At 46.9% G+C, this 21762-nt stretch overlaps 3 protein-coding genes across 4 annotated transcripts in view; 1 reads left to right on the top strand and 2 right to left on the bottom strand.

Moving 5' to 3' along the window:
- Positions 1-215: 215 nt before the first annotated feature.
- Positions 216-2717, top strand: LOC308161699 (sphingolipid delta(4)-desaturase/C4-monooxygenase DES2-like; the record flags this gene model as incomplete). Its single annotated transcript, XM_080535756.1, has 3 exons — positions 216-297; positions 1165-1907; positions 2574-2717. The coding sequence occupies 3 exons, from the start codon at positions 216-218 to the stop codon at positions 2715-2717; spliced, it is 969 nt and encodes a 322-aa protein (XP_080391882.1).
- Positions 2718-4080: 1363 nt separating this feature from the next.
- LOC308162504 (putative transcription factor Ovo-like 1) lies at positions 4081-9306 on the bottom strand (the record flags this gene model as incomplete). Its single annotated transcript, XM_080536652.1, has 4 exons — positions 4081-4406; positions 4812-5001; positions 6521-6574; positions 9268-9306. The coding sequence occupies 4 exons, from the start codon at positions 9304-9306 to the stop codon at positions 4081-4083; spliced, it is 609 nt and encodes a 202-aa protein (XP_080392778.1).
- Positions 9307-9910: 604 nt separating this feature from the next.
- Positions 9911-21762, bottom strand: part of srp72 (signal recognition particle 72) — a 56545-nt gene continuing 44693 nt past the window's right edge. The window contains exons 18-20 of one of the 2 annotated variants that reach the window (XR_013937560.1): positions 11753-11912; positions 10838-11399; positions 9911-10800 (exon numbers count right to left, since the gene is read on the bottom strand). Coding sequence is in view for 1 of the 2 variants with exons in the window: in XM_080535849.1 (XP_080391975.1) it covers positions 11222-11399; positions 11753-11912 (338 nt within the window). In the remaining variant the exon portion in view is untranslated. Of the gene's footprint in view, positions 11400-11752; positions 11913-21762 lie in introns of both variants that reach the window. The other variant, XM_080535849.1, reaches the window with a different exon arrangement.

Genomic DNA, 21762 nt, shown 5'->3' with positions numbered 1-21762 from the left:
TGTACCTACTTCTGCAAATCTTCTAATAAAGTTTTCAATCAATCAATCAAAACACCCGTGCGACTGGGCGTGTACCAGGTCATACACTCGTGCGACTGGGCGTGTACCAGGTCATACAGCCGCGCACACAGGAGCGCTCAGACACCAGCGAGGAGAGTCTCTGCTTTAGAGACATCTAGACCTCGACACGAGCCGTCAGCCCTGCCGTGAGCGCTATGGGGAACACGGGGACGAGGGAAGACTTCCAGTGGGTTTATACTGAGCAGCCGCACTGTAGCCGGAGGAAACAGATCCTAGGTGAGCTTCATTTACTCTGAGTGACTTCAGGTAACACGTGTGTTGGAGTGTCCCAGAACTGTTCAGTGTGAAATTATTAGAATCAGAAATTCTAAGAAGATCAACGTTTTAATCGTGTAGACTATTATCATGGAGAGAGGGGAAGCGTTGTCATTTAACAGCTCAACTCATTCACCCAACGGTGATAAAAGCGATGCTTCACGTGATCGCAATTAGATCACAATTAGACCCACATGCGAATGATGCGATGCGACCTAGATCTGCATGACTCGCTTTAGGGGATCAAAAACATGACAGTTCACTTTAACTGATCCATGCCATGCAACTAACACATGTGGAACAAGCTCGCTTTAGGGGATAGTGTACCTGTATTTAGTTTAGGGGATAGTGTACCTGTATTTAGGGGATAGTGTACCTGTATTTAGTTTAGGGGATAGTGTACCTGTATTTAGGGGATAGTGTACCTGTATTTAGGGGATAGTGTACCTGTATTTTCACTGTTTTGGAAGAAGGAACCAACTTGTCATCATAACCGAAACAGGTGCAGTCACCTGTCCGACAGGTATTACACGTTCACAATGCAGTCTGACATAACTCTGGATTAGGGCAAGGACATGCTGGTGTCCCAGCAGGTTTTGGGATGGCAAGTCTTTTGGATTTTTTTTTAATGGCATAAGCACATTTTTGTATTCTGCAGTACAGGGCAAACTTAACACAAATTGTGGTACACAGAGGGTCAATATTGATTTGAGAATACTCACACTGTATTGTAAAGTAGGTGTGTATAGAAACTGCTTCTCTTTTATTTGACTTGTTTTCTCTAAAATCCCCCTCTCACTCTTCCTCTACCTTCTCACTCCTCCACAGCCAAGCACCCAGAGATCAAGTCCCTGATGGGCCCGGACCCCCAGTTCAAGTGGGTGGTGACAGCCATGGTCCTGACCCAGGTGCTGTGGTGCTTCCTGGTTCGTGACCTCAGCTGGAAGTGGGTGTTCTTCTGGGCCTACGTGTTCGGCGGCTGCATCAACCACTCACTGACTCTGGCCATCCACGACATCTCCCACAATGTTGCCTATGGCAACAAGGACCATATGCGTAACCGCCTCTTCGGCATGTTCGCTAACTTACCCATAGGCATCCCGTACTCTATAAGCTTTAAGAAGTACCACGCGGACCACCACCGCTACCTCGGTGGGGACAGGCTGGACGTGGACGTGCCGACCCGCCTGGAGGCTCGCTTCTTCAACTCGCCCGCCCGGAAGGTTCTTTGGATTATCGTCCAGCCCTTATTATATGCCATACGGCCCCTCATTGTCAACCCTAAGCCTATGGGAAGACTGGAGGTGCTGAACGGCGCTGTGCAGATAGCCTTTGATGCTCTGGTACTGTATCTATGGGGGCCGAAGCCGGTGATCTACATGGTGGCCGGCTCTCTGTTGTGTATGGGACTCCATCCGTTCTCTGGGCACTTCATAGCCGAGCACTACATGTACATGAGTGGGATTGAGACCTGCTCCTACTACGGGCCACTCAACTGCCTCACCTTTAACGTGGGCTACCACATGGAACACCACGATTTTCCCAGCATCCCCGGCAGCCGCCTGCCTCAGGTAATTGGACCTCTGTCCCTCATCTATCGTGTCATTTACCTCTATCCTTCATCTATCCTATCTCTATCCTATCCTTTACAACTGAAGCTGGAACACTGGTGATGTTATGTGCATATGACATTGTTGGGGATGTCATCGGGCTGAGCCACATTGGTGCTGTTCCAATGCTACACCTGCTACACCTACACGCTTACCGTAGGAGAAGTGTGCAACACCCTCTAGGCAGCCAGTCCTTGAAAAGGTTCTGAAATACTAGAATGACTGGGTGATGGAAGCACATTTATGAAAGAGAAAGAGGGGGGTGGGGGGGTAGTGGCGGCTCCTTTGGCTGGTCTAGTGTGTTTGACAGGTGTAATCCCATTTTTTAGGACAGCACTGAATGTATATGTTAGTACTCTGCTTTATGTTGGACCCCAGATCGCACTGTTATGTACACATTAGACTACTGTAGACCTGTTTAGTTGTGTTGTTTACGATCCTCCTCCACTTGCTTTTGAATTCTATCAATTCAAACTGTACCTCAACCCCAAACAGCTAGCCTAGATCACCCTATTATTGTTGTTTATGATGTCAATGTAAAGCCCTTGTGATAGGGCAATATCATTATCAGCTGTCCATTGTATTTGCTCTCTTCATCTAACTGATTTGATGTCCTCTTTTTTTCAGGTGAAGAAGATAGCTCCAGAGTTCTATGATCATTTACCACATCATGACTCATGGATACGAGTACTCTGGGACTTTGTGTTTTGTGATTCGCTGGGTCCTTACTCCAGAGTTAAACGCAACTTCCACTTGGCTAAGGAGGAGTAGGGATCTCCAGATGTAAATACTCTCCCAGTATCTCATTGTTTGTTAGTCTAGCTGTGTGTGTGTGTGTGTGTGTGTGTGTGTGTGTCTCTCTCTCTCTCGTTAAAGTACACACAGTTTCACATGTCTACTTTGAAGTAGTTTTGATGTTTTTGTAGTTCCATTCAAATTTTGATGCACTGTCAACATTTCCGAATGTTATGCTCTTCTTCAATTTAGCTAATCTGGGGTACAATAAAGTTACTCATCTGATGTCATATACGTTAATTTATAAAGATTATAGTAGCTGTGATAATAAATCTTGCAGTTATTACACAGTTTGAAGGGTTTCATTGCCCTTCCAGGCCACCTAAAATGTTACGCAACTTTTGACATGCTTTCCATTCATTCAGGTCAATCATTTACACATTGTCGTTATTAGTATTGTATACATTATTTTATTGTTTAGAGTTAGAACCAAATGATGGTAGCAGTGGATGGAGATGGTAGAACCATTGTAAAGCCTACAAGTAAATGTGCTTAGGCTTTGATCTTGCTGCGCCTCAGAGAAATAGGGTTGTTGACATGCAAGATAAGCAAACACTATAATCCTTTAGAGCAGACACCCTCTCTCATATACTCCTTGACTCACTTAGTGCCAAGGGTCAATATGTTGGTGATTTTAGTGTATTGCAAAAGAGCAAACAATGTTGAGTCACATGATAAGGGATGTTCATAGTCTCTTTGGAAAGGCCACGCCCATGAGCTGCACCCATGAGCTGCACCCATGAGCTCCTACCAGTGAGCTCCTACCAGTGAGCTGAACTTCCAGTGAAGTGAAAGGTCCCCTCCCAGACGGCCTCGTAGGTGACTCATCAGCATCGTAGCGTCTATCATTCATTTATCATTTATCCTGTCTATCATTCCTATGGACAAAATGACATGACGCCATTCCATAAAAAGACACCTTTAATCAACATTCACTGACTGACCGTTGATCTGTTGAATTTGATATCTTTGCTCAGCCGTTAATTGAGTCAATGCTTTATTTAGCCATACAATCAGATTGTTAGGAATGTGTTATTTATTGCACCCAAACCGCCCACCACCCCACCACCACCCACCCCACCCCGAGACAACATAGGTGGACATCCCCTGGGAGATCAGAGCAACAGGGATGGCAAAGCGAACAACAATCCAACAACCTACCCAATTTGGATGGAAGCTGGTCTATGAATTTTATTTGGGGCATGAAACAGTAGACACCCACATAACAGGTTTCTTAATAAAGCCTATCTCCTCGTAGCGCTTTGAAAGGGATTCCAACAATTGCTCCCGTTCTTGGCAGTTCTATCACGTCTATTGTTGCAGCAGGAGACCCAGTCTCTCACATGGAGTACCCGGGCGTTGGGTACAGCATAAAAGGGCTGAGTTTGCGCTCTGCGGGGACGTTGCTGCTGGCGCTCTCGTGGGCCTGCCGGCGGTAGTAGTGGCGGAGGGCGGGGCTGCCCGGGTGGCACTGGCGCACGTGAAGGAAGTACTCATCAGGCCGGTTGGAGGTGAAGCCGCAGTCCTCGCACACAAAGATCTTGGAGCGGCGCTGGCGGTAGGCGTACTGCTGCCGCACGCCATGGATCTTCCTCATGTGGGACTCCAGGGAGCAGCGCTGGGTGAAGGCCTTGTCACACAGCTCACACCTGTAGGGACGGATACCTGACCAGGGGGACAGAGGGAGAGAGGGAGTGTGAGGAGTTTGTGTGTGTGTGTCTGCTTGTGTTGTGTGTCGTGCACTGTGTGAAAACCCTGCCACACAATACACAACTGTAGTGTCCTCTTAAACCATGTGTTGATACACCACACAATTATAATACTACATTGTAATGCATATACATTTCTCTTTATTGATGTTCATAGGAGGATTCCAATCATAAAAGCAAATTTAAAGTGAAAAAACGAGTTGCTAACTGTCTGGAACGTGGCACACGCAGAGCTGTCTCGAGGATAAGCTTTGAATTATGAATGATTATTAATGAGACAGGTCAGGCGGTCAAGAAGTCCTTAGGTATGCTGTATGAGTGTGTGCAGTCATGTAGGAAATCTGCATTAGGAAGTATTATCTCCTGTATGTGTGCATGTGCCTCTTGAGGTCGAGGGTATCATTGAAGCCCTTACCGCAGTACCGGCAGGGGTGTCTCTTCACCAGGCTGTGGCACTTGAGGTGTCTGGTCAACATGCGCTGCAGGGGAAACACCTTGTGACACAACGAACACAGGAAGTCTCCTGAGCTAGGTGGCTCACGAGGACGATGCTAGGGGAAGGACGAGAGAGGGACGTAGCCATTAGGACACTACAGCCAATGTGACTGTTGAATCTAATCACATTTCCATGGATGATTCAAAATAAAAAATGTATGATGATGAACATATACAGGTTCATGTGCTGAACAAAGTCATGTTTATTCATCTTTTTAAAGGGGTGAAACTAATGTACATTAATGTTACACATAGTGAGTAAAATGACAGCCAAACTAATGTTTTGTGTATGTATTCAAACATACGTATGGTCTTAAATACAGATAAAAACCAAAGTCATGCTGTTTTCCAACACTAGAGAGCCACAAGATCTCCCTATAACCTCCCACGGTAAAGCCCTTGAACTAGTCACAAGTTATTTATTTGGGCATTCACATTGATCGCCAATTGTCTTTTAAGTCCCATATCTCGAAGCTAGTCTCTAAGCTCAAGGTAAAGTTAGGTTTCTATTTTAGAAACAAATCATGCTTTTCCCCCGGAACCAGGAAATATCTTGTGTCAACGTCAACGACCTTCTGACCTCTGCTAGATTATGGTGACCTCCTGTACATGAACGCTTCTGCTCAATGTCTGCATTCTTTGGATTCTGTGCATCATTGTGCCTTGAGATTTGTCACTGGTTGTAAACACCTTACTCATTATGTAAAAGCGGACTGGCCATCCTTGTATGTATGCAGGTACACCCATTGGTTGAGCTTTATATATAAAACTCTCCTTGGCCTGGTCCCTACCTATCTGTGTCCACATCTCCTCAGAAACTATGAACATTACAGCCTCCGCTCACAGGACACTTTACAACTGCATGTTCCACGTGCTCGTACTGAGCTGGGCAAAAAGTACGCTGCCCCCTCTGCCTGGAATACTTTCCAGAATGACTTAAAACTAAAATAACGAATCAGTTATGATGCTTTCATAACGATCTTAAAGGGCTTAGAAGGTGAAAGTATTCGAAATTGTCATTCAGTGCCCGTCCAAACCTGCTTTTAATTTCTTATTTCTTCTTCTTCTTCTTCTTATATTATCTTATTATCTGTGTATTTAATGTATGATTGTGTCCTTGTGCTGCCCCTCTTGGCCAGGTCCCCCTTGAAAAAGAGATTCCATATCTCAATGAGGTCACCTGGTTAAATAAAGGTTAAATAAAAACAATCGATCAATTGAAACAATCTATCAATCAAACTTTATCTCTATAGAACAAGTCATGCATTGAACTCCAAGTGCTGAACATCAAAACAATCATAAATAAACTGCAATACAATAAAACAAGAGGTAGAACGAAATAGATCAAATAAATATAACACAACAAAACCAGGAATAAAACAAGAAAAATATGAGATAAGATAGGAGTCAAAGTGCAAGTTGACATAGACAAATTAGATAAAGGCCAGGCTAAAGAGGTGTGTTTGAAGTTTTCTTCTATTATCTCTAGTCCATGTTTACTTATTGATGGCATTATCAAATCCAGCAGACAGTGACAGTAGAAGCATGCGTTAGCTAATAGAGATATGTAGTTACCTTGGCTCGGGAGGCTAGTGTAGTAGGATGGTAGTAATGACCCTGGCCCAGGGTCTGAGACAGCAGAGTGGACCAACCCTGGGCTGCTTCTGACCCAGCTCCTGCCACTGGTCTCAGGCCACCTCCTGCTCCTCCTTCTGCTCTTGTCCCTGGTCCTGCCCCTGCCCCTTCCCCTGGTCCTGCTCCTTCCCCTGCCCCTGGTCCTGCCCCTTCCCCTGCTCCTTCCCCTGGTCCTGCCCCTGCTCCTTCCCCTGGTCCTGCCCCTGCTCCTGCCCCTGCTCCTTCCCCTGGTCCTGGTCCTGCTCCTTCCCCTGGTCCTGCCCCTGCTCCTTCCCCTGGTCCTGCTCCTTCCCCTGGTCCTGCCCCTGCCCCTGCTCCTTCCCCTGCCCCTGGTCCTGCTCCTTCCCCTGCCCCTCGTCCTGCTCCTTCCCCTGGTCCTGCCCCTGGCCCTGGTCCTGCCCCTGCTCCTTCCCCTGGTCCTGCCCCTTCCCCTGCTCCTTCCCCTGGTCCTGCCCCTTTCCCTGGTCCTGCCCCTGCCCCTTCCCCTGGTCCTGCCCCTGCTCCTTCCCCTGGTCCTGCCCCTGCTCCTGCTCCTGCCCCTGCTCCTTCCCCTGGTCCTTCCCCTGGTCCTGCTCCTTCCCCTGGTCCTGCCCCTTCCCCTGCTCCTTCCCCTGGTCCTGCCCCTGCTCCTTCCCCTGGTCCTGCCCCTGCTCCTTCCCCTGGTCCTGCCCCTGCTCCTTCCCCTGGTCCTGCCCCTGCACCTTCCCCTGCTCCTGCCCCTGCTCCTGCCCCTGCTCCTTCCCCTGCTCCTGCCCCTGCTCCTTCCCCTGGTCCTGCCCCTGCTCCTTCCCCTGGTCCTGCCCCTGCTCCTTCCCCTGGTCCTGCCCCTGCTCCTGCCCCTGCTCCTTCCCCTGGTCCTGCCCCTTCCCCTGCTCCTTCCCCTGCCCCTGCTCCTTCCCCTGCTCCTGCCCCTGCTCCTTCCCCTGGTCCTGCCCCTGCCCCTGCACTTGACTTCTATGACAGATCTGTAGTGCTCAAGAAAATACATTCAATGAGAGCAGCATTACTTTTCCCAAATAATCATTTGAAGCTTCATCATTTATTTACAGATTTGACAACAGAAACATAAAACAATTGATGAATGTGTCATTATTTGGTTATTAAGTATGACAGTTAGTTAGAGGTAAAATTCTCATTATTAAATTCTTATTATTTAAAATGACTGAAAACATTGTTGACAGTGAGGAAGGAATCATCTGCCTTATTATTAGGACTCAAACTCTTTGGACAGAGTCTAATTCAGAAAAATACCTACAAAATTCAAGACCTCATAAAATTATGATAAGACTTTTTAATACTTAAGGGTCTTGATTTTCCCAAAATGTATTTATCAACACCGCGGATACCCTGATTTAGTTAATAATGTATTATCCTATTTATCATGTCTGTTTAGTGTGTGTGTATGTCTAATAAGCTGTGTGTATGAATGTCTACTAGGCTCGTCTGGGTTACACACAACCTTTTACATTTACTTACTGGTAGATAAATATAGTTGATTCAAATACGCCTCTGCCATCAGTCCTCTGCAGCTCATCCAGAACACTGCTGCCCGTCTGGTGTTCAACCTCCCCAAGTTCTCCCATGTCACCCCCTCCTTCACACCCTTCACTGTTCTCCCAGTAGCAGCTCATCCGATTCAAGACCCTGGTGCTCGCCTACCAGGCAGCAAAGGGAACACCCCCTCCCTACATGCAAGCTACACCTTAACTGTCCCTCCTGAAGACCTTCATCTCTTCAGGCTACACCTTAACTGTCCCTCCCCGAAGACCTCCATCTCTTCAGGCTACACCTTAACTGTCCCTCCTGAAGACCTCCATCTCTTCAGGCTACACCTTAACTGTCCCTCCTGAAGACCTCCATCTCTTCAGGCTACACCTTAACTGTGACTCCTGAAGACCTCCCTGTCCTCTATTCTTGTACAGGCTTAATTTGATTCAGCCCATTCAGGAAGTGATTTGGAATGTACAATTTAAAAATGTTAAATGTTGTGATGAAAAGGAAATCTTATTTTAGGACTACTGAGACTCAAAAATAAATTACCCATTTGTAAATCACTGAAATGAAATTCAACTGACCTCAACCCTAGACTAAAACCTCTCTCCTCAACCCTAGACTAAAACCTCTCTCCTCAACCCTAGACTAAAACCTCTGTCCTGCACCAGTCTGTTCTACCCATCACAGCCTGTGTGTGTGTGATGTCAATGCCAAGATGTCCTCTGCCCCTCTCTCATACATGACAATGAGTCCGTCCTCCGATTTCTACCTCGAACAGCCTCTACTCTGTTGAATATAATGTTAAATGGTGATTATTTTAATTGTAAATTGGATTGCAACAACATTTGGGACTTTTGGTAACCACACTAGTCATAGATGACCTGCAACTGACCTGTGGAGCACTGTTTTCAAAATTAGTTTGAAGTTTCAGATGTTTAGGTCTGGGGCGCCACCTACCGGACATCGTGTGCCACTACATCTCGTCACCTCAGAGGAAATCTATCAAGGAAGTTCTAACCCTATAGTGGTGGACATACAATAATATTAGATTTTATTGTTATTGGGTGTTTGTTAGGATGAGTGGACAGGGATAATTGGTGTAGCGTTAGCTCCCATAGCGTTCTAGGTTTGTGGAGAGCAACACAGAGACCTGAGGCTGTAGTCCTGGAACCTTGTTTATTAACATGACAAACGGGACTGCTTCCATTGGGCCAGAGATCCACAGCTTCCATGGTGGACGTGCAGGTGACGGACTGCTACCGGAGAATTAAAACATGTCACTTTATACTTTAGTCTAGAACGATGCAGGGATTTAAAAATAAATATACTTTAACTTTGCATACACAACTTTGGTTGATAACAAGGTCAGGGGGGTGAGCGGGTCAGGGGGGTGAGCGGGGGTCAGGGTGGTGAGCGGGTCAGGGGGGGTCAGGGCGGTGAGCGGGTCAGGGGGGTGAGCGGGGGTCAGGGCGGTGAGCGGGTCAGGCGGGGTCAGGGCGGTGAGCGGGTCAGGGCGGTGAGCGGGTCAGGGGGGTGAGCGGGGGTCAGGGTGGTGAGCGGGTCAGGGGGGGTCAGGGCGGTCAGCGGGTCAGGGGGGTGAGCGGGTCAGGGGGGTGAGCGGGGGTCAGGGTGGTGAGCGGGTCAGGGGGGTGAGCGGGTCAGGGTGGTGAGCGGGTCAGGGGGGTGAGCGGGTGTCAGGGCGGTCAGCGGGTCAGGGGGGTGAGCGGGGGTCAGGGTGGTGAGCGGGTCAGGGGGGGTCAGGGCGGTCAGCGGGTCAGGGGGGTGAGCGGGGGTCAGGGTGGTGAGCGGGTCAGGGGGGTGAGCGGGTCAGGGGGGGTCAGGGCGGTCAGCGGGTCAGGGGGGTGAGCGGGTCAGGGTGGTGAGCGGGTCAGGGTGGTGAGCGGGTCAGGGTGGTGAGCGGGTCAGGGTGGTGAGCGGGTCAGGGTGGTGAGCGGGTCAGGGTGGTGAGCGGGTCAGGGGGGTGAGCGGGTCAGGGGGGTGAGCGGGTCAGGGGGGTGAGCGGGTCAGGGTGGTGAGCGGGTCAGGGGGGTGAGCGGGTCAGGGTGGTGAGCGGGTCAGGGTGGTGAGCGGGTCAGGGGGGTGAGCGGGTCAGGGGGGTGAGCGGGTCAGGGTGGTGAGTGGGTCAGGGGGGTGAGCGGGTCAGGGTGGTGAGCGGGTCAGGGGGGGCAGGGGGGTGAGCGGGTCAGGGGGGTGAGCGGGTCAGGGGGGGTCAGGGCGGTGAGCGGGTCAGGGGGGTGAGCGGGGGGGTCAGGGCGGTCAGGGGGGTGAGCGGGGGGGTCAGGGTGGTGAGCAGGGGGGGAGGGGCTGACAGTCAGGGGCCATCTTCACACAAACAGAATATTTCTTCTGCACAGGAGGTATGTGTTATAACATGTTTATAACATGAGACCCTTCTCGCCTTCAAAACACAAACAAGGTCTCTGACCGTCTCCCAAATGTCTTCTCTACATCGTTAAAAAGTATGTTTCCTCAAACCAAGGAGGTAGCGGGCGACCAGAGGCCTTCTACTCAGACACCAGGGGTCATAGGGGTCATACACCAGGACTAGGGGTCATACACCAGGAGTCATACACCAGGACTAGGGGTCATACACCAGGACCAGGGGTCATACACCAGGACTAGGGGTCATACACCAGGACTAGACATGGTCATACACATGGTTGTGAGACCTCTAGACTAGGAGGGGGGGGTCATGGATGTGAGACCTCCAGACTAGGAGGGGGGGGGTCATGGATGTGAGACCTCTAGACTAGGAGGGGGGGGTCATGGATGTGAGACCTCTAGACTAGGAGGGGGGGGTCATGGTTGTGAGACCTCTAGACTAGGAGGGGGGGGTCATGGTTGTGAGACCTCCAGACTAGGAGGGGGGGGTCATGGATGTGAGACCTCTAGACTAGGAGGGGGGGGGGTCATGGATGTGAGACCTCTAGACTAGGAGGGGGGGGGGTCATGGATGTGAGACCTCTAGACTAGGAGGGGGTCATGGATGTGAGACCTCTAGACTAGGAGGGGGTCATGGTTGTGAGACCTCTAGACTAGGAGGGGGGGGGGGTGGGGGGGGGGGTTCAGTCTCTTATGTCTCCCTCCACATCGCAGACTTGTTCTTCTTCTTCTTCTCCTGTGGAACTACCAGCCTCCCTTCCCTCCCTTCTTCTTCTTCTGTGGTGCCTTCTTGCGCGTGGCCCCCGAGGCCGTGGCAGGCTTCTGCTGGCGGGGGGGCACCACGGAGGGGGGGGGGGCCGAGGCCGAGGCCGAGCCTGGCCGGGGGGAGGTGGGGGGGCTGCTGGCCGTCTTACTGGCATCCCTGGAGAGGAGAGGAGAGATCACGGTGGTCAGTGATGGGCTTATTCGTGAAAGGTCAGGGGGTCATAGGTCAACTTAAGAGTTTGGTGCCGCAGCCGTTGACAGTAAATAAGGGCTGAGAATACAGAAGCTTTAGTTCTGATTCTGACTCTGGTGTCACTTCAACAACATAGTTCATGTTACAGAGAGAGAGAGAGAGAGAGAGAGAGAGAGAGAGAGAGAGAGAGAGAGAGAGAGAGAGAGAGAGAGACAGAGAGAGAGAGAGAGACAGAGACACAGAGAGAGAGAGAGACAGAGACACAGAGACAGAGAGAGACAGAAAGACAGACAGAGAGAAAGACAGACAGGTCTTACAGGTCAGCGGGGGCTCCGGAGGTGGCTCCCTGTGTGCCCTTCCCCACCACCTCCTTCTTCTTGCCCTTCTTCCGTCCGCGGTAGTACGAACGCTCCCGCATGGGCAGCCAGCGCTCCAGGTCTGCCAGGGCCTTCAACTCACAGTTCTTGGGAAGTTTACCTGAAGAGAGAGAGACAGACAGAGAGAGAGAGAGAGAGAGAGAGAGAGAGAGAGAGAGAGAGAGAGAGAGAGAGAGAGAGAGACTCCTACATTACCTCACTGTAAACAATGTCCTAAGCAAATCCCAAATTGGCTTTTTACCAAAGTATCGTACAACAGACCATATATTCACTCTCACCTAATTGACAACCAAATAGACAAAAACAAAAGCAAACTATTCGCCTGTTTCGTAGATTTCAAAAAAGCCTTTGATTCAATTTGGCACAAGGGTCTGCTATTCACACTGTTGGAAAATGGTGTTGGAGGAAAAACCTACGACATCATAAAGTCAATGTACACTAACAACAAGTGTGCTGTTAAGATTGGCAAAAAACACAGACTTCTTTTCCCAAAGCCGGGGGGTTAGACAGGGATGCAGCTTGAGTCCAACCCTCTTCAACATCTATATCAACAGTTTGGCAAAAACATTAGATAGATAGATAGATAAATACTTTATTTATCCCCGTGGGGAAATTCATTTTGCCACGCCACTCCACTAAAAACCACACATAACAACACAACACAACATAAAGGACAGACAACAACACTGGAGCAGTCTGCAGCACCTGGCATCCCCCTAGTAGACACAGAAGTCAAATGTCTACTGTTTGCGGATGACCTGGTGCTGCTGTCCCCAACCAAAGAAGGGCTACAACAGCACCTCGACCTTCTATACCAATTCTCCCAGACCTGGGCCTTGACAGTGAATCTCTCTAAGATGAAAATTATGATTTTTCAAAAAAGATCCATTCTCCAGCACCACCAATTCAAATTCTTCCTAGATACAATTGCCCTAGAACATACAAAGAATTATACCTACCTCGGCCTAAACATCAGCACCACAGGTAGCTTCAACAAAGCTGTGAACGACCTGAGAGACAAGGCAAGGAGGGCTTTTTACGCCATCAAAAGGAACATCAAGTTAGACATTCCTATTCAAATCTGGCTCAAATTAATGGACTCCGTTATAGAACCCATTTCCCTCTATGGTTGCGAGGTCTGGGGTCCACCTGCCAACCAAGATTTTACAAAATGGGACAAACACCAAATTGAGACTCTGCATGCAGAGTTTTGCAAATCCATTCTTCGTATCCAACGTAAAACACCAAATAACTCATGCAGAATTAGGACGATACCCACTAATTATAAAAATTCAAAAGAGAGCGTTTAAATTTTACAACCACCTAAAAGAAAGTCACCCTGACACGCTCCACAACAAAGCCCTTACCCACAGAGAGGCCCAATCCCGATGATCTTTTCTACCACTTCGGCTCGTTTTGGAGTCACTCCGAACAGAGCCACAAGCCGTAGTGGTTCCCCGGGGGGAAATGGGACAACCCTTCACGACTAATACGTCATCCGTGGTGTAATGAATGGGTTAATTCATAGTCAGGACAGCGCATGCGCCTTAGAGAGAGTTCATGATATACCAGTAGGTGACTGACAGGTGTCGAGAGAACCGAAGTAAACTGGTTATACCTTTGTTGAACCCAGACTCAAGTGTCTTATTATTCTATGTCCAAGTGACATTACACGTAGTATTGTCGAAAAGCATTGACGCTCGCGATTCATTCACAACTTGAATGAACTTGAACGCCATCAATCGATCAAACAAGTCATCAAATAAAAAAGAATAATGCTTCATTATCATGGGGGAGAGACAAGTTCTACCCGGGATTTCGGGATTTCGCTCCTAGCTGTGTCGATCGTGATAGGAGTGTCGTATCGACACCATTCAAATGGTTTCAGATTCCCTGTCCTCTCCCCTATCCGGACACGTTTGAACCTAACCCACGGTAAACCACAGCTATTAACCCGCAATGGGTGCCTCCGGGCACCGTGTTTGTCCGTGAATAACACCGGCTATGAAGGTGGTACAAACACAATACTACTTTGCTAACTTCACCATCGATATACGGTCATTTTGAGCCCTGAACCACCGTGGTGCCACCCCGAGAAGTGAACCGGGAGTAAACTCAATGAACCAGGAGTTCAACATGCGTCAAGTGCTTAAATTCACTCCGAGCAGTGCCGACATCGATGGGGGTCTCCAATCGACTCCATTCACAGTGATTTACGATCCCGCCCCTCTCCCCTGTCCGGACACATTAGAATTTTCACCGTAAGCCCCGGTAAAGCGACGTTATTAACCCGCAAAGAGTGTGCCCCGGGCATCGTCTTTGTCCATTAATAACACCGGCTAGGAAGGTGGTAAAAACACAATACTGCTTAGCTCACGCCACCATCACTATACGGTCATTTAGAGCCATCAACCAACCCGCTGGCACCCCAGGAAGTTATGTTTCGAACCCCGAGAGCATGCATAAATGTCTATCCGGAAAGAGTACACTCCTCGGCCGCTGCCTCTCCTCGGTAACGCGGAGGAACGAAAAGCTTACAGCACCACGTATTCCCAGGCGGTCTCCCATCCAGGTACTAACACGGGCCAACCCTGCTTGATTTAGGACAACAGTGCAACAACTTCGAGGCTGAACTTTAGTTACATTTACGGCGTCATATGCCATCAAAGGGAAACATGGAAAAATGCATGACTTACAGATTGAATTTTATGACGTTACGAAATCCGATGTGACAGGAACACTGGAGAAACAGCCGCTGTCCACTGCATTAGTTAACTACATGTCCTTGATGAGTCTCCCGCTCACTGCCCTCCATCAAAAATGGCACATATATAGTACTAATAGATATAATATTACATAATAACAACTGCTCGGATAGGATTGCGGGTTGTTTTGGTTTAATACGTGCCATAGCTGTAAATAAAACATGGAAATAGGTCATGCGCGTCTATCATGCACACATCAGCCTAACGTTAGATACAGTGGGGCAAAAAAGTATTTAGTCAGCCACCAATTGTGCAAGTTCTCCCACTTAAAAAGATGAGAGGCCTGTCATTTTCATCATAGGTACACTTGTCTGATTTTTAAAGAATTTATTTGCAAATTATGGTGGAAAATAAGTATTTGGTCAATAACAAAAGTTCATCTCAATACTTTGTTATATACCCTTTGTTGGCAATGACAGAGGTCAAACGTTTTCTGTAAGTCTTCACAAGGTTTTCACACACTGTTGCTGGTATTTTGGCCCATTCCTCTATGCTGATCTCCTCTAGAGCAGTAATGTTTTGGGGCTGTCACTGGGCAACACAGACTTTCAACTCCCTCCAAAGATTTTCTATGGGGTTGAGATCTGGAGACTGGCTAGGCCACTCCCGGACTTTGAAATGCTTCTTACGAAGCCACTCCTTCGTTGCCCGGGCGGTGTGTTGGGATCATTGGGGGATCATTGTCATGCTGAAAGACCCAGCCACGTTTCATCTTCAATGCCCTTGCTGATGGAAGGAGGTTTTCACTCAAAATATCACGATACATGGCCCCATTCATTCTTTCCTTTACACGGATCAGTCGTCCTGGGGGTCATTCCACTAAAGGTGGATCAGTTTAGCTGCGCTATAAATAAATGCGGCGCTCAGGGAACTCGAGATTGGAATTCAAGCCTCAGGTGATTCCTCGAATGAGGATCAGCCTTGTGTCATCAGTGTTCACAGAAGACAGGCTTACAAATCTTCGATATGGGCGCGTGCACGCAGACATACGCAGCCCAGAAGAGTCGATCTGTCGAAATGAAGATACTCCACTCTGCAGGGGTACTACATTTGCGCAGCATTCCGAATTATTGATTTTTATGAAGACGGAGAAATAAGATGTAAAATAGTGCAATACTGCCCAATTAACAAGGCGAGGGAAATGGTTTGGCAAGAAATTGCTGACCGATTAAATGCGTAGGTCATACTAGCCCCAGTTATTGTTATATGTTCATATTTTAATAAATGAATATTACTACTGTGGTGATATCAGCAGCAGGCTACAATCTGTCATATCGCCACAATGGCCTAGTGGTACCGACCGCTGCCACAGGATTTATTCGTCATTTTTAGACGTGGTTCGAATCCCGCTTCAGACGCACTTTTTACTGCATTTCGTTGTCTGAATCTAATCTAAAATCTCATTTAAAAAAGTATGTAGGCTATAAAATTATGGTGCAGGCTAATTTACAAGAATTGACACGATTACAATGGTGTTTGAAGCCTTTGCATGAAATCTTCGGTTAAATGTAAAAAAAAAGAAAAAAAGAATGACTTAGTCAAGTCTCGAACTCGCAACCTTTGGAACTCCAGTCGGCTGCCTTAACCACTACACCAGCCAGACCGCTGTGATGACAGCAATGCAAGTTGAGACAATTACTTTTTTTTTTACACTCTTTTCTTTATTGATCTATCGATCTATCTATCACACTTTCAAAATATCAAGTTATCTATCGATCGATCACACTTTCAAAATATCAAGTTATCTATCACACAATCAAACTATCTATCGATCGATCACACTTTCAAAATATCAAATTATCTATCTATCACACAGTCAAACTATCTAATCTATCTATCTCGTGTGAAGTGGGAACTAATATTTCCTAAAAGACACAATGAGGAACTATCGTTCGGGGTTTAGTTTCCGCCTGTGAGCCTTTTTTGACGCACGGATGACTATAGCCTGTGTTTTAGCCTGGTCGGGACCAGGCTAATTATATCTGACTCAGAAGGAGCTCAACCAAGCAGCGAATTATTTGAGCCACATTGATGGCACCAAACGCAAGCTAACATTTTCGAGGCTTAGAACTTTATCGAGGCTTAGAACTTTATCGAGCTTCGTGGAATAGGGCCCTGGTCCCTTTGCAGAAAAACAGCCCCAAAGCATGATGTGTCCACCCCCATGCTTCACAGTAGGTATGGTGTTCTTTGGATGCAACTCAGCATTCTTTCTCCTCCAAACACGACGAGTTGAGTTTTTACCCAAAAGTTCTATTTTGGTTTCATCTGACCATATGACATTCTCCCAATCCTCTTCTGGATCATCCAAATGCTCTCTAGCAAACTTCAGACGTGGCTGGACCAGGGTTTCCGTTAGAAAAAATTGCCGCCGGACATCGTGTCCGGGAAGATTTCGATTTACCGGACAAACGTGATATATTCCGGTCATCATATTAAAATATAAAAAAAAATAAATAAATAAATAAATAATATAATCTAATATAGCTGTTTGTCGCGGTGATTACTGTTGTGTAGCGGCCTATATATGCCATTTAATGTCTATTTCTCATCCGATACGATTAGATGCGAGCTATATAATATATAATAATATAACATGATTCGCATGCGCGCTATGCCATTATGTCCAGCGCTGAACGGGCGCCTCACTGGGAACTGAACAGACAGCATCGATCAATGAACAGACTCCACATTACGTTAACTGAAGTTTGTTAAATTGTTTAGGATTAATGTGAGTTTTCTATTTTCTCTTTCCAGTTTTACCCTTTTTTTTTTATCAATAAAACAACGTCATTTCTATAACCAGGTCTCGCTGGTTGGGAAGGCATTTCGTTTAGCTGCCTGTCAAATCATACTTAATCGGACTCGGGAGTATGTCAATGAGGAGAACATAACTGTTTATTGAGAAACAATAGGCAGGCTGGGATACGTATATAAAGAAATACCACAATGTCTAGATGTATAACATTTTATTGAACAGTGCAAGCATGTAGGCTTCTGGCGTGACATCGTACCCCTAACGTTCTTAGGGCTTGTTTGAAAAGCTTAGACTGAAAGTTAGTGCCCTGGTCAGATTGTATAACAAGAGGAAGACCGAATGTGGAAAAAAACGTTGTTAAAGCATTCACCACTGAGCTGGCTGATATGTTACGCAACGGAACAGCTTCGGGAAAACGAGTAGCAGCGCACATAATAGTAAGCAAATACTGACTTCCACTTTTAGTCCTAGGCAAAGGTCCAACACAATCAATTATTACACGTTCAAATGGCTCCCCTATAGCAGGAATGGGATGCAATGGTGCGGGTGGAATGGATTGATTAGGCTTACCCGCCATCTGACAAGTATGGCAACAGCGGCAGTGCTTGGCAACATCCGCCTTCAGTCCGGGCCAAAATAAATGTTTCAATATCAGCTGATAAGTTTTAGTTATACCTAAATGTCCTGACCACTGGCTCTCATGTGCTACAGATAACACCTGTTGTCTATAACCCACAGGCACAACCACTTGTTTTACAGTATTCCACTCACAACCATTTGCATTAGGAGGAGACCATTTACGCATTAATATCCCATCGTTAAGGAAATAAACTACGTTGCCCCCTATTTCAGATTCCTCACTAGCTGCATGTAAAAAACATTTGTTTAATGACTGATCAGCTACTTGAGCGACACGCAATCGCTCGCCGGTTACAGGCAGAGATAGGCTGTCAGCGGATGGTATGGTAGGACTCGGGGAGGATGGTAACTCTACCACTTTCTCCCTGGGAGAAGCTGAAACAATCGGGTTCTCATCCCTTTCAGAAAAGGCTTGCATAATCACACTATCACAGAGAGAAACATCGCTATCCTCCTCTCTGCCTCGACTCGATTGTGCACGAGTTATAGCGCACACCGGAAACAACCGCTGTTTCGCATAGGCAGCCTACACATTAGGAGTCATCATCATGCCGGTGTCAAATCATATCATAATAAAATAAATACATAGCCTATATATTCGTCTTTTTTAAAATAGAAGGAATCAGAATGTGAACTTTAGCGAATTGTATTCAAATTGTGCTTAGAGGGAATTATTTTCACCGGACATTTATGTCCGACGAGTTTTCAATTTGTCGGACTTCAACAACTTTTACCGGACAAAGTCCGGGAATTACCGGTTAACGGAAACCCTGGGCTGGACATGTACTGGCTTAAGCAGGGGGACACGTCTGGCACTGCAGGATTTGAGTCCCTGGCGGCGTAGTGTGTTACTGATGGTAGCCTTTGTTACTTTGGTCCCAGCTCTCTGCAGGTCATTCACTAGGTCCCCCCGTGTGGTTCTGGGATTTTTGCTCACCGTTCTTGTGATCATTTTGACCCCACGGGGTGAGATCTTGCGTGGAGCCCCAGATCGAGGGAGATTATCAGTGGTCTTGTATGTCTTCCATTTTCTAATAATTGCTCCCACAGTTGATTTCTTCACACCAAGCTGCTTACCTATTGCAGATTCAGTCTTCCCAGCCTGGTACAGGTCTACAATTTTGTTTCTGGTGTCCTTTGGTCTTGGCCATAGTGGAGTTTGGAGTGTGACTGTTTGAGGTTGTGGACAGGTGTCTTTTATACTGATAACGAGTTCAAACAGGTGCCATTAATACAGGTAACGAGTGGAGGACAGAGAAGCCTCTTAAAGAAGAAGTTACAGGTCTGTGAGAGCCAGAAATCTTGCTTGTTTGTAGGTGACCAAATACTTATTTTACAGAGGAATTTACCAATTAATTCATAAAAAATCTGACAGTGATTTCCTGGATTCTTTCCCCCCATTCTGTCTCTCATAGTTGAAGTGTACCTATGATGAAAATTACAGGCCTCTCTCATCTTTTTAAATGGGAGAACCTGCACAATTGGTGGCTGACTAAATACTTTTTTGCCCCACTGTAGATAACTTCACATTAAATATGTCCATCATCATCCGCTGTCAAACGCCACAGGTAATCTTTTATTTCTAAACAGGAATGTACATCTCGATGTGAATCGCGCTCCTTATGGGAAGGCTGTCAGTGTTTCCTCCAGGATTTTTCACATTAGTGGCGGAGCGGTTATCTTTGGCGCGCGCAATTTTTTTTAGTATAGAGGGTGGCAACAATTATAATTTCTTAAATAGCGGTTAAGTCATTAAAGCCGAGCAGGTGATTTTATATAGAAGGTCAAATACCAATATATCCTACAGCTGCAGCGGAACATGCGGAACGCGCATTACACACACACACACACAGAAAGGTCAATACGAAGTAGGCCTACGTGAGAGTACACGCACAGAACCGGCTAACGTTACTCATTAACTGTTTGCACAAGTAAAATCACAGTGTGACAGTCAGATGGAGCATTCGGTAAACAACAACAGCAAGGTAATGCATCAGTTGAGTTAAAGAAAACTAACTCTTACCTTCGAGGACACCAACATGAGCCGTGTTTACCCGTACCTCCGCCGTTCTGTTCGTGGTGATTTTAGAAGCAATAGATTATTTTTGCCCCGTGCATATTGCTATGAATAGTTCGATCTCCACACATGAGTCGGCGATGTTGTCATTTAGCCAGCTCTCAGAGAAGCACATCAGGCTGCACTCCCGATACACTGAATGATGCATCACGAGTGCCTCCAACTCGTCACATTTGTTAGGTAAGGAGTTAACATTTCCCATTACGATTGATGGTAGAAACGGCTTGTATCTCCATCGCCTCCTCGATTTAGCTTTTAGCTTCGCTCCAGCTTTGCACCCCCGTAGTTCCTTCGGTAATGAGTGTTTGAAACCCTCATGTTTTGCAGTCTCTTAGTGCAAAGAGGGCACTTCTGGTATAAACAACTCTGGCTGAGGTTGTAACATTAGACATTATACAACAAAAAACCGACAAACATTAAAAACAGAGCAGCGAGACCTGCTGCCGCTCAGAACGGCGCAACGTGCCGACGTCAGCTACCACCGCATTTAATTGACCATGAACATCAGAGACTACATTACGAATGTTCATTTAAAATACTCTATACTGAGCACTGGTATAAGAACATGAACCAGAGAACAGCAGTAAATGCAATAACCCACAGTCGTCGCTGATGATGTTCCGTTTTCGATTAGGATACGTTTACGGGATTAAAGGGACCGGCGACGGGCGAAGAGAGAGAGAGGAGAGGGATTTCCTGAAATCCAAATGTCCCGCTAAATTCGGACCAATCACAAAACTGTTTTGAAAGCGCGTCGCCTCGCGCCGCGCGCCTGTTGAGAGTCTCGATTGCAGTGCGAACACAAACGACGAGGTTAATTGCAACATTGTAACATATTGTAAATAACTACCGCTAAATCGTAACGAAATGTTGGTCTGGAAGCGGCCTAAATCTAGCTTCAATCTGCTTTTTTTCTGTTCTCCGGTCATAATAACTCGCTGCCTTTCTGCGCAGCCTGAATCAAAGTGGACTGTCTGAATCATTTGGTGGCGGAGGAAATTCTTTGGTGGTGGCCCGCCACGAATAAATGCATATAGAGGAAACACTGGCTGTGCTTGACGCTTCCATTGGGCGCCCCTTGCATAGGCACAATATCGGCATAATAGCAGTCTTTTTTTGTTATGCTTGTTGTAAAGAAAAGGTCTATAATGCATTGAAATGACATTAAACTAAGATAATACGATGGTTATCATAATTTTTCAAGTCTTTAATTACAAGTAATTCCAGAAAAAGTAAATGACATTTCAGGCTCGCTTCCGTATTACGAGAGCGAAAAGAACATTTCTGTAGATGTTTCGCAATGCATGCCGGAAGGGAGTCTCATGGCTCCGAATCGAACGAGGGTCAAGATTTGCTCCAAATGGAGCCATGGAAAACCCTAACCCTAAATGAGTAATGAATTGGGACGCCACTACGGCTACACGTGAACGCGCAAAACGGAGCCGGAGTGGTGAATTGGGATTCACCCAGAGACTCTAGGGAGATTAACCCTAACCCTTACCCACAGAGAGACTCTAGGGAGATGCCCCCTCAGCCAGCTAGTTCTGGGACTCTCAGTCACAAGCAGAGCCACCTATTAGACTAAACCAAATTATAAGAAAACAAAAAGAAAATTACATTGAAGAATCAACCAAAAACCAGAGCAAATTGGAATGCTATTTGACCCTAAACAGAAAATACACAGTGGCAGAATACCTGAGTACTGTGACAG

The sequence above is a fragment of the Nansenia antarctica genome, assembly GCF_963989245.1.
Source record: "Nansenia antarctica genome assembly, chromosome: 7".
Taxonomy (NCBI): domain Eukaryota; kingdom Metazoa; phylum Chordata; class Actinopteri; order Argentiniformes; family Microstomatidae; genus Nansenia; species Nansenia antarctica.
Note: the sequence above shows the minus strand (reverse complement) of the source record. Positions and strands in the feature narration are given on the sequence as shown.